The sequence below is a fragment of the Prosopis cineraria genome, unplaced genomic scaffold (genome assembly GCF_029017545.1).
Source record: "Prosopis cineraria cultivar Desert tree isolate PC_DT_omini unplaced genomic scaffold, ASM2901754v1 PC1, whole genome shotgun sequence".
Taxonomy (NCBI): domain Eukaryota; kingdom Viridiplantae; phylum Streptophyta; class Magnoliopsida; order Fabales; family Fabaceae; genus Prosopis; species Prosopis cineraria.
The window spans coordinates 1,068,858-1,082,618 of NW_026555332.1; the positions used below are offsets into that span (position 1 = coordinate 1,068,858).

Consider the following 13,761-nt stretch of genomic DNA (forward strand, 5'->3'; position numbering starts at 1 on the left):
TTATAACTATATACATCCCTTACTTACAAAACCTGCATTAATACATAAATAGCAACTCTAGAGCTTAGTAAAATACATTTCGTACAAATATATAAACTAAAAATCTATATTTTCAATACAAATATCTAAAAAGTTTTTACTCTAATTCTATTAATTTTGAGAAATAACTAGACTAAATATTGCGTATATGTCTCAACTTTTATTTAGAATATGGCTCTAAACTTTGAAAGTACTGCAAATACATATGAATAATAATTCAAGTATACAACAAACTTCATAATTATAAATTATTATTAACAAATTATCACCTGATCAAATGAGTAAATAATATCTTGAGTGATGATTTCATACATAAAATTCATCACATAATAACCCTACTTTACACTTCCTAGTTGTTGAGAATACTAAAAAATAAAAATAATTAAATTTATTAAATTAATATTATAATCTTCATTCTAATTAGGAAATAAATTTGAAATACTTACTTGCATTTGTCGTAAATGTTACATTAAAATGATCAAATTTAGGATGAAGGAGCTATCATTTTTTATGAAGATATATTTTTATTTTTTCTTCAAATTTTAATTATTTATTTTTAAGACATATTTAATATGTCAGATTTTTTTAAAAAAATTAATTTTATTACTTTTAAAATTTTATTAATAAATACTACATAAATCTAGCTATTATTTCATAATTGTGTCAAAATTAAGACACATTTAATTTATCTTAATTTTGATAAAATTATTTAAAATTCATTCAAATTTATTTTAATAAATTATATTTTTATTTTTTATTAATTCTTTTTAAAGATGCCAATTCAATCCTAGCAATGGGTTTTAATCCATAGTTGGACCTGTGGTGACTAGCATCCTGAGGCCTACCGTCAAAGGTCTAATTGAAAGTTTCAAAACCTTTAACTTAGTAACTTATAGTGACAAGTCCCATTGGGTTTGTCACTATATTTTTGATATACGACGACAAGCCCAAAGACACTTGTCATCATAGTTACTAAGCTGGGGGTTTTTGTAACCCTCAACTCAAACCTTTGGCAATAAGCGTAAGGATATCTGTTACCAAAAGTCCAATTGAGAGTTACAAAACTATAATTGGGATTGGATTGGCCTCTCCAAAAAAAAAAATTATTTAAAAGAATTTGAACATCAATAATTTTGTCAAAATTAACACACATTTAATGTGTCTTAATTGAGACACAATTATGAAATAGTTTATATAACTTATTAAATACTCTGGCACTTCAATTACTAATTAATTTAAAATTTAAATTAAATATGTTAAAATTGAAATTTATTAATTAATAAATTATTTTAATAATTAATATAACTTATTAAATAAAATTAATTTAATATGTCTCATTTGAGACATAATTCATGTATCTTAAATATTACTCAATTAATAGAAAATATTTAAGACTATAATTACTAATTTTATTTGATTTAATTAATTTTTAAATTATATTTTGAAACGTGTTAAATTAGACACATTTATGATGACAGCTTTGTTGATAACTATTGCCATAAATGATCTAATTTTTTTTTATTACATAAGTGCCATTGAGTCTACTACCATCATAATTTCTTGACAAATTGTGATAAAAAATAAGTTGTTAAAATTTAATTTTGTACTTGTAATTTCATTGTTTCATCATCATCCCACCACATGACTTTTTAATTTGGTTCGATAACCTTTCATATACTCTGTGTGTGTGTGTGTGTGTGTGGGGAACAAACAAGGAGAAGAAGTGGAGAAGTGACTATCTATCTATATGGATTGATGTTGAATATTTTCATATGGACTTATACATGACTGTTGATGATCAGCCTGAGAAGTAACGGAGTACCAAGTCCAATGACGGCCTTAATGGGAGTGCAGCCTTGGTGGCCTTGCAATTAGCAGTAATCACCGACCTAAACCCAACAACTAATGATCGTGTGGCAATGCTGAAAAAAGCAATAACAACAATCAAAAATTGAAAAATAAAAAGTTCCTGTAACCAATATGTTTATATTATTCTTAAACTCCAACCACTCATTCTTGGCCGTGACAATCATAAAAATGACCTACGAACAAAAAAAAAAAAAAAAGCAAGATGGCCAATGTCGATATTAGTAGTGCACCCACAATGACTCTAAGCTATTAGATAACCGAGCATAATCAGACTCTATGGCAACAAAATTTAGGAAATTGACATTATATCACGTGGCAGAAATTTTCCCTCATCATCATTTTGCTCTTACACTAATTAACCCGTGAATCGTGTACTGTACGCGAGCGATACAATTGCCATGCACAGGGTTCCCACAGACACTAGTGCTTTCATATAAGATAGTGCTCTTGGTGAAGTCAACCGATTAGAGAATCCGCACCGTTTATAAATCACCCGCATGGATATAGAAATGATGGCACCGGAAGTCATGAAGGGAATCAGTGTAGTAATAATGACGTGTTTTCACTCTGTCACTAGAAAGGTCGATGAGGCCAACCTTGTTGCTGCTAATGCCACCGGCGATTATTCTGATACAAAGACATGATACTGATACAGAGAAGGAGAGGACAAGAATATCACAGACGAACAGAAAACAAGAAGAAAATTCCCTTCCCAAGGATTCATCGACCACTCCTAGTACTAGTATTGCATATAGAACTTGCAAAATCCTCTGTGCCATCTATAAAGAACACGAGTGACACAAAACTCAGGGCCAAAACTCACATGCAGCCATGAACAATGATGCGCCCGTCCACGGATTAGAATAACATTGATTTTGGTTGTGTTGAACCTTTTGAGGCTGCCCGTCGATGACGCTTCTTTTATAACGAGCTGCAAATCGTACAATGTAAAGGGAAACAACAGTGCCGTACAATTGCATTGCAATCATTGGAAGACCAGCGAGCCCCACTCGTGCTTGTTCAAAGTTTTGCTCTTTGTAAGAACTCATCACCAGATCTGCATAGTGATGTATATTCACGATGAAAAGCAGCAACGCAAACCGAAAAAGATGAAGCCGCGCGCCAAACTAACGGCAGCTTTTACTTCCTCAATCTTCATTTTACTACTTGGAAAACAATGTACATTTGAAGCTGTGTTTAATATAATTGCAATGAAATATATATATATATATGTATATATATGTATACTCTCGACGTCACCAAGCCATGGGAGAGGTAACTTCTATCTAGTACATTGCTCAGCATTCATTATCCTGGTCTAAGTCTCCAAAATTAATTCCTTGTTTTTTTTTTTTTTAGGTTGGTAGTCGAATCATATCACAGTATATTTTAGTAATGAAATGTATTCCCATGTTGAAATAATCATCAAATTATACTTGTGCCAAAACCTCATCAACCAACGAAGGGGTCATTCAAAATCCATTGACTAAGTCCAAGTTCTTCTTCTCCCGGGCTGAATCACCTACTTTGCTCTAGCCCATTAAAATATGTTTTTTAATCATAGCCCGTTTTAACTAAATCCTTTACTAACAAATGTTAGTCCAATTAATAAAAATTTAATTTATAATTCACAAAGTCATGATATCAAATCTTATTACTAATGTGAGGATCTTATTATAACAATATAAGTACCTCTATAATGTCATTAAGCTTGAGCATACCTTAAATAAAGCCAGTCCCAAAGCCAAATTCACTTAAATTTCTTAATAAAAAAAAATAACTCCCCCAAACTTTTTTTTTTAAAAATTCAATTAATTGCTCCTTCCAATCTTAATTATAAGATATTGTTCAAAAATCTTATTCAATTTTAAATATAAGGCACATATGTAATAGTTAACTTTTTTCTAAAGACTTTGTCTATCTCAAATTATAAAATATTTTTGAAGGATTAGCATCTTAAAAATTTTTGTTAGATATTTGGCTTTTCAAGATATAAGATACTTTAAAAAAATTATTAAATAGGCTCATTCCAATGTTATCATTTCTTTCTCTTTCTTTAATTTTTGTCCCTCTCTTTTCAAATATAAAGTGAAGGGTATTTTTAAAAATTTATATGTTTATTTTAAAAAAATAATGTTATTAAGTATATTTAATAATATTTATTGGTGTATAAAATTTTATCTAAAAGTGTATTATAATTTGAAATAGAAAGAGTACTATCTCTCCTTAATTGTACCATGTTGTAATTCTTATGCTCTCTTTATTGTGGTCATTAATGTCAATGAAGGTAAAAATTGAAAAGTCAATGTTTTTTCAAGTTCATCATGGATATTGATTATCATTCTTTAGGACTGTAAAGTTGATTACCTTCCTATAATAAGTAAGCTAGAAGGAACGTATCACATAAAAATATCACAAGTCCTGACCAGGTGCATGCCAGGATAGATAGTATTATTTAAGTTCCTAGAAGAGAAATGATGATGGCAGATAAATAAAGAAAGTGATCGAAAGAACTTAGGTCTCTTTTAGTTGTAAAGTCCCCCTTTATAAATCACAATTAATTCTAAATTCATGATAATCACAAGGTTAACTCGAATAGATTATCAAGTTTGTAAAATCAATATAAATGGCATTCCAATTTTCAAAACTTTAAAATGTTAAAAAAAAAGCATTTCATAAACTAAAATCAAAGCACTACATATTTACATAAGCATGGGATTCTGAATTGCATCAAAGCATTTGTATGAAAGTAGAAGAACATCATTAAGCAAAATTGCACATGTGTGCTATGGCATATTTGTTTCTGTGTCAAGCACCATAGTACATTACATGAATTTGACAACAAATAGCTCCTAGGGCAAACTTTCAATGTGCCTCATTTTTCCATCTGACATCCAATTGAGGTGATTTAGATGTTTATAGAAAGCTTTTTCTAAGCTCTAGCTAATGCCACTTGTTTCACTCACATACCATATCTCATTAAAAAGTTAGGCACCCATTTGTAAAAACACTCTTTTTGAACTGAAAAACACATTAGGGTGCTTCATTATTTCATTTTCAAGTGCCAAAGCTTACACATATACATTAAATCACACTTAATGAACTACAAAATACTCATGTAATACACCAAAACAATTCAATTGCACATATATCACATTCATTGCTCAAACCCTTGATTACAAAAACACAATGGGAAGCCAAATCAACATGATAATCATAATTCTCCTTTACAATGGTCCACAAGGCAAATATCATAGTTGCATTAGTATTTCAATCCTGTTTAAACATTAGATTTAGCGTACAAATATCCTAGGGCCCAAAATTTACCAATTAATTCAAAACATCAAATAGTGCAAGTAATTGAAACTATACACTCTCAGTTAGCAAATAACCATCAAAATACACATAATTAAATCTACAAGGGGCTTACAATTAGGATTTATCAGAATCATATACCTCAAGTTGTTTTTCCTTATCTTGATCTGATGAATTAGCCCCTGTAATATTGAAGAGATGGGATAAGTATAACCACTCAGTAACTAAAGTTAATTTAGCCTAGACAAATGCATGTCAATCAATTATAGTGATGTAGTGCAAAAATAAGACTTTCACAAGTTTAGGTTCATTTCACATATTATCCCAAGCTCCAAAACTAACAATCATGTAGCCAAGTGCATTTTCAAGTTTTATTTCCACATTTGCAATATGTATCAAATCATAAGAGGGAACATAATACTAACAATCATGTATCCCTATCACAATTATACAAACAACAATAACAACAATCATGTGATCATATAATTAAATGCATGATAAATATCATCTTTATACCTTCTTGATATTTCCGACATAAAATCAATGGTTATTTAGCGGGCTATGTCCATGAGCTCGAACTACCCAAACCTTCTACTTATAAGGAGTTGCCTAACTAAAGCTACTATATTTACTTGTGAGTCACGATTTCCCTTAATAACAACTATGAGGTATTGCACCCTAATCTAGCCTCTTCATGAATCAATAGAGGCTTGTTAGATTCGAGTCCTTCAAAGAACAAATAGGACAATCTCTCAATAAACAGGACAATGACTACCTCTTGATTTCAATGATTGGCAACCTGGCTAGCTTTTGATTCTAATGATAAATAGCTAATACTATGTGGATTTTATCACTACTCTTCTCCCTAGGTAAACTCTCACAATGTGTGTGAGTGCGCACACCGCTACCCACCCATTAACTCTATTTAGGTCAATGGTTCACACACTCCCACCTATTAACTCTATTAACAGTCCACAATCTCAAACCTTAGTAGGGCAAATGGCGTGCCCTTCATTTCCTTCTTTTTCTTCCTTTTCTCCTTTTGATTTTTAACTGATAAAGGCTTACTCATACTCATGTAGAATTTGACATAGAGAGGCCAATTATTTGCAAATTGCCACATATACGCTACGGTGGAGGTGGTACATGCCGTGACATGTGGCAAAAAACTATTTTCCTATGATTTTCTTCCATTTTGGAGATTTAGGTGACCCAATGTTACTTCAGACCTAAATCCAAGATTGAAGCTACAATCAAAAACACTTGTTAAACCCTTTTAACCACACCCTACTTAAATTTTGGGATGTTATATTAGTTGCTATAAACAAATGAAATGGAATTGATTGAAAGAATAAATGTAAAAATAAGATGATCAAAATGTAAAAGAGAATAGATGAACTATATTTATATAAGGGAAAAGGATAATTTTATTCATGGGATTGAAGTCATAATTTATAAGATTTTTAAATGATATGATGATTCCTACATTTGTAATATATAATATTGAGTATTATTATGCTTATCATGAAAGGAGAGAGTGATTTACTTTATTTTTTTAATACATTACATTCTCATCCTTTATAAAAATCAAACAAGACTTTAGCTAAATAAGAAACACAACCAAACCTAGACCCACCGCCATTTGACTCAAAACACTAGTTTTATTTGGTTCTGTAGCAACTAACAAGTTTTTGACCAAACTGAACTAATTAAACTACAAACTCATGACCCAAACCATCTCTTGAGGCTAAGGCTCATGCTTCTTCTTCTTTTTTTTTTTAAGTTTTAAAACAATGGTCCTTTTTGGTAGCCGGTCATGACTCTTGGTACTTGAAACGCTTTCATAGGCTATCAGCAAAGCAACACACATACACCAAATGTTAATTCTTCAAAAACCAAGTGTACAGACGCCCACTATAAATTACACGATATGGTAGGTGCATATAAGTTAATAAAAACCTTAATTCAAATAGAAATAAAAATACTGGCTTGTTATGCTGTACGTTGTCTTAGCATTAGCTGTTGGATTATTTATCCTCGTTCTGGTTCTTAAGCTGCTCGCTCTCTAATCTGGTATTTCCATGCACGCATTTGTCGTTAAGCCAATCCACGATGTCTTTGTAAATGGTGTCCAAGTTCTCCGGCGGCTCTCCGATGAGAAGAGAGTGCCACATTCCCGGGTACAACTTTAGCGTCTTATCTTTGCTTGAAGCCACCTTATGCAGCTGAATGCTTACTGATTTATCTGTCACTTTGTCATCTTCACCGTGTAGAACCAAGAACGGTAGTGAAACCTATATACACACATCCAAACAAACCTTTTTATTTTGTACAAGTACACACACAAATAACAGGGGTTGGAAAAATTCGCCATAAGATAGGCTTTTTTTGGGCTGCAATGCTTCCCCCATGCCCACAGGTTTTTCTCCTTGATCACTTGCTTCTTATAACCAGGAATCTAACTCAATGCATTTGTCCGTTGTTTTCCACCCTTTCGTTTCTTTTACTAATTTCTAGACTTAGCGTTGTTGCTCTGTTTGAGGCTTTCTGAATGAATCCCCCTTTGTGGCCCAAAAGGAAAAAAAAAACTTTCCAACTTGTAGCCCACAATCCATGGGTTAACTCTTGCCTCTAGCTCTAAATTGAAGAATGGGTATATAATACAGTACTACCTCCCGATTTTTTTTTTAAAAAAATAAATGTACATATTATACCTCGCGCAACGTTTGCTCTAGTTCTGTACTGACCCTGTAAAGTTCGTGTCCTGTTTTCAATCTAGGTCGTCCTTTGTAGCACAGTGGGTTATTTCTAATCTGCAATTTCATCATACAATATTCTTCCAATTTAGTATATACATTATTTTTTAAAAATATAATCTGATTTACTTTATAAGCCATTTGTTAATGAAATTATTTTATTTTAAATTAAAATTTTAAATTAATCTTAAAAAGAAAGAAGAAAAAGATAAAAATTAATATTATATGATTGACTTATTTTTTACTTTTTATTTGATAGTTATGTTTGATTTTATTTACTTTTATTCCTTATACTTTTATTATATTGGTATTGATGAGATTAATAGAAATGACTTATAAATAAAATCAAAAGAGTAGTTAACAAGTACTTCTCGATTAGTGCATGTTTATTTATCCACTTAGCAAAAATAATTAATCCCTTTTGAATTTTTGTCAAATAGTTAAACCTAAATGGTCAACGCATTTTTTGACTTCTATTCCATCATCAGATTACAATTACAAGAAAAATTACAAATAGATCTCAGATAAAAAAAATTTCGTTTAAGTTATCCAAATTTAGCTTAGAGGTAAAGATCTCAAGAGATTTAGGACTAATTTGAAAATTATATGAAAAAAATTGAAATATTTTTTAACCACCTCATACTGTTAGGATGAGATTTAAGTGCTGCTGGGTTCAATTAGGAGACGGTTTCTACATTCACACAAAATCAAACTCAAAATTTTATACTTAAGCAACCATAAACTTTTTCGATAAGACCAATATCTGTTAGTGAGCCAGAATATATTCTCTCCATTTTTTAATGCAAGCGAAACTTTCACACAAATTTCTTGTTTTATAAACAAAACAATAATTTTCAAGAAATAATTATAATATTTTAGATGAAAATTTAACAATTTCAAACATAATTATTAAATAATTAATTTTTTAAAGCATAGTGAGTTGATTAAAATTTATCTATTTTATATTTGAAAAAGCGAGCAAGCATACCTGTTTTCTAACTTCGGAATCCTTGAAGGCAAGGTCAACTATGTCCTTGGTTGGCACTAGTTTCCACGTGGGGATGATCTTGCTTAGAGCCGTCAACATGTTGATCACCAGAGGGCTCGGTTTCATTTCATCCACTATCTGCACCATCAATTGAGTCAAATTATCATCTAACTTCACTCATAATTCTTCATAATACCAATCATATTAATTTCCCCACCAATAATTGAGGAGACTTGGTAACAGAAACTTGACATTCTTAAAGCAAATGACATTACATTTTTTTTTCATTTTTATTTATAAGTTACCTTCAATATATTTATCATAAAAATAATTAAAAAATTTTTTAAATGCATTAATTATCTTTAAAAATTTAATAAATTTTTAATTTTATCACTATTTAACATGCATATTTTAATAACAAAATACTTGCTCCCATCAATGTTTAAAGTGGGGTAAAATGAAAAAATTATGATAAAAAGTCAATGACATACTTTATAAATATATATATTAAATCTCTCCCTCTCTGCCTTATATCTTGGATTAGAGGAATACTCCTTTCAAATTAATATAAGTCATAATTAATTAATTTATAATTTATAAATAATATTAATTGAAATCTTAAATTTTTAAAAAAATTTATATCTTTTTAGTTATACCCTTATTAAATATCTTATATAAAATTCTTAATAATAATAATTAAAATTATAATACATGATGTTTTAAAAATAATAAATAAAGTAGAAACACGATTGAAAAAATAAATATAAAAGCTATTCAATACTTTATATTTTGAATGAGATAAATTTTTAAATGATATTTTATATTATGATCAAAGTATTATCCTAAAAAGCAATTTACCTAAAACTTTGAATTAATGCTGGCATTTTGAGTCAATATACTTTAAAATCATCACATCAATAGAATAGTAAATCACGCTGATTCCTATTTCCATCTACTTTGATTTATGCATGCGATTCAGGAAACCAGATCGTGATCGATCTTCAATCATTATCGAGCCATCAACATCGTGCATTCTACTTTATTACGCAAGTACATTGCATTGTCTATTTTCATTGACTGATGCAAGCATCTTCCAAGGAAAGCAGTTAAGGGAAATAATAAATAATTTAATACAATACATCATCGCTTAGAACTACTGAATATTTTATTTTAATATAAAGGATCGTGAATCGTGATGTAAGGTTAGGTGACTAAAGACAAACGTTGCTCAATTAAAAAGAAAAAAAAAATCAACATGTATATCACGAAGAGATAATGTGCATAATTTGCTCATCTATAGTGATGTACAGAGGATATAAATTAGAAAAGTTATTGCTGGATTTGTAAAAAGAATATTACATAATTACTTAAAATAACTTGAGAAACTAATAATGAATATATCACGTACAGGTTTTTTTTTTTTTGGCCAGAAGTACAGGCTAGCTATGAAAGTTTGAATTATCAGGAGATATGAATCTTGAGAAATTCTGTTTTTTCTTTCTTGTGAAAAATAGTTTTCACGTGCTTGATGTTGGTCACATAAAAATGGAGGAAAAAAACTAGAATACACCATGACAAGTCACGGTTTTATGAGGGAGCAGACCAGATCATATATAAATTTTTTTTGTTATAATTTTTATAAAAAAACTAGGAAAAGAAAGAAACAAAAAAAGTATGGGGTAGGGGATAATTAATAAGTGGGAGAATTGAGAAAAATATTTAAATTTACAATTGAAAGGAGAATGGGAATAAAAACAAAAGAAAAGAGAGAAACAAACGAACCTTGCACATGGGAGCAACCAAGATAGCACCATCCCAGAAGTGAGGCTTTTTTCTGTGCAATAAGAGAGCCACAGCTCCTCCCATGGATTCCCCAAGCAGGTACCTCATCTTCTTCTTGTTTCTCTTCCTTCTCTATTTTCACATTCCATAATATCAATCTCACTATCCAAATTTCTACATCTCTCTGCTTTTTTTTTTTTTCCTTTTAATTCATATATATCATCTTAATCAATTTCAATTCAACATGTATTTTCTTCACTCTTGTAAAATTGCAGTCACTCCAATTTTATCGCAAGTCCCCAGGAAGTCACTGAAGGGACATTATAGAGTTAAACATTTCTGTAGGATTTTTCTAATCACTGAAATAACTAGTTCAGTCATAAATAGTCGAATTTGATTCCTTTTAATTTCAATAAATAATTTTGTGATTTTTTTAAAAATTGATAAACTAGTTATTTGAAATATGAAACTTATTATGTGTTGAGAATATTAAATTATGTGGACTAGCTCTTAATTTTGTTCATACTGTAAAGATTTATCATATATTTTTTAAAAGTTACTCACGCTTACCGTTTTTGTGAATAAAAATTAATAATTCAAATAGATCCCTCCAAAACTTAGTGATTTATGTAAACTTGACTTGAAAATATGTCCTACTATAATTTATTAAATGTTAAGATTTTTCTGGAGTTTATTAAAATTATATAAACTCTCAGCAGATGGGAAAGTGGGTGTAGTTCTAACAAGTTCGAGTAAATTTTTTCAAAATTAGAAGACTTTGATTTTGGGAAATATAAGAAATTTGCATTTATATTGACATTAAAAATAGTAAAATATATTCTCAAATTTGATCTGATTGCACAAAATGGTAGATGATGCATTATGTATAAAATATAATTTTTAATAAAAGTAGAGCGACTCAGTATATTTGTAGTTAGGCCCCAAAACAAATTACTTTTACGATTACTACTTAAAAATGTCTTCCGCATAGGGGCATATATTGATCTAAAAATATGCAATTTATTCATGTATTAATAATAAAATAATTTTTAAATACTAACTCCCTCCTATTATAAGACTAACTATCTCATCAAAATTAAGGAAGGATAGTTAAGTTACTAATTTTATTTAAAAATATAATACTTTTTTAATTTTATTTATATCTAAATAAAAAAAATAAATTTATATTGCACCAGAAACTGGAGGAAGCACATCAGAACATGAACCCCCACTCATACATGTGTATACAGGAGTTTTACTCTCTCTTCGACGCTATCCCAAAACTTTTTTGCTGACATAAACAGTAAGAATACAGTAAATAATTTGATGATATTTTGTATTTTTTTTTGTAAATTTTATTCCATAAATGAAATCAAAATTTGAGAATTGAAGAGTCAAGATGATCAGGTCAAAAAAAGAAAGTCAAGATCACAAGAATTTGCAGGACGCGCGATGGACAAGTGGATAGCGTGAAGTGAAAAAAGTGGAGCTGCTGTGAAATTGGATAAAATTTGTGGGCAGTGTAGTAAAGTACTCCCTCCCTGCTTGTATAAAATATATTTTTAAAAAATTTATATTATCCTTAAACATAAAAAAAATATTTTTAAATAATTAAATAATTTTATCATTGTCTTACAAAATAAAATAAATCATTAATTATATATTTTCTGTACTATCATAATATTAATTATTATATTATTAGGAGTAAAATTAAAAAATTATTATATTTTTATGTAAGTTCAACTAAATAATAATTTTTTTTAGTACTAGAATTTAGTTAAAAATACCTTATATATAAAAACGAAGTGAGTAAAGGCCATAAGCTTGACTGGTCTTGGGTTTTGTTTGTTTGTGGTGAATGTTATTCTCCTCCGTTTCTATAATTAACAGATATATAATAAAAAAAATTATATCATCAACAATTTAAAAAAATTATTTAATCATAATAATTATATTTAAAAATAAAAAAATTAGATTAAAATACCCCATGTTAATCAATATGAGTATGCATTAATTATTTTTTATTAATGTAAATTATAAAGGGATTTAAAAAATGTATAATAAATGCTTATCAAAATATGTGATTTTACTTATATAAAAAATAAATAAAAAAATGATAGTTTCTCTTATAAATAAAAATAGAGTAGTACCAAATAAAAAATAAGAAAAAGGAAACAAATCAAAGCTTGGAATTGTTCCAAACGACAAGTCCGCACACCTCATCGTGCTTGAAAGCCATTCAAAATCGGAGGAATTTAATTAATATCAACAAGATAATAATGAAAATAACTGAGATGGAGGAAGAAGAAAAGATAAGGAAGCAGAGAAATTAAAACTGACCGCAAATTGAGGAGAAGAAGTTGGAGCAATCTTGGATAACGTCATTGAAATTACTCACAAGACCAGCCAGCCCTTCCGATTTCCCATGCCCTTCATAATCCATCCCATACACTTCAAATCCTGCCTCCGCCAGCCTCCGTCCTGCGCCTGTGCCCATCATTTCATCCATCATTAGTTTCAGATTTCCTCATTAATTATCCGATCAATCAAGTTCTTCATCTCAGATTCAGACGCTGATTATTATTATTATTATTATTATATAACGCACTCTTCATCGTGACGCTGCATTCCATGGCGTAACCATGGCACATGAAGACCAAGGCTTTCGGTTCTTGCTTCCCACTAACCCATCTGCACGTCATCAACTGCATTCCACGACTGTTCTCTATATACTTCTCTGCCGGCAACACAATTCACAATATATATTTATAAATAATGAAACAACATTAAAGAGGCCCTAATTTGTGAGTGTGAGAGAAAGTTTATATTGTGGTACCTCTTGGTATTCGATTTCTGCTGCTACGCCGTTTGGCCTGCAACATCGGAAAGTAAAAGGAAGACGGGTGAGAGGATAATAGAAGAGAAATTAATTAGATCCATAATGTTGGGACTGGAATCTGAGAACGAAGAGACAAACCATGAAGAGAACTTTTTGGTGCTGTGAGAAGATAC

The 13,761-nt window shown here is 29.8% G+C and overlaps 1 protein-coding gene across 2 annotated transcripts; it reads right to left on the minus strand.

Moving 5' to 3' along the window:
• Positions 1-7,092: 7,092 nt before the first annotated feature.
• On the minus strand, positions 7,093-13,484 carry LOC129291193 (caffeoylshikimate esterase-like). 2 transcript variants are annotated; one of them, XM_054928434.1, is made up of 6 exons: positions 13,358-13,484; positions 13,090-13,236; positions 10,750-10,881; positions 8,968-9,105; positions 7,938-8,036; positions 7,093-7,517 (listed from the first exon to the last, which is right to left on the minus strand). In XM_054928434.1, exons 2-6 carry the CDS (start codon positions 13,132-13,134, stop codon positions 7,251-7,253), a joined length of 681 nt encoding a protein of 226 aa, XP_054784409.1. In that variant the 5' UTR covers positions 13,135-13,236; positions 13,358-13,484; the 3' UTR covers positions 7,093-7,250. The 2 variants fall into 2 exon arrangements, with proteins under 2 accessions (XP_054784409.1, XP_054784417.1); XM_054928442.1 differs by lacking the exon at positions 7,938-8,036.
• Between the last annotated feature and the right edge of the window lie 277 nt (positions 13,485-13,761).

Coding starts and splice junctions, on each gene's coding strand:
- LOC129291193 (XM_054928434.1), bottom strand. CDS start 13,134: ATGACGTTATCCAAGATTGCTCCAACTTCTTCTCCTCAATTTGCG. Junction 10,882..13,089: donor CTTCTTCTCCTCAATTTGCG/GTCAGTTTTAAT, acceptor ATGTGAAAATAG/AGAAGGAAGAGAAACAAGAA. Junction 8,037..8,967: donor ATTCCGAAGTTAGAAAACAG/GTATGCTTGCTC, acceptor ATGAAATTGCAG/ATTAGAAATAACCCACTGTG.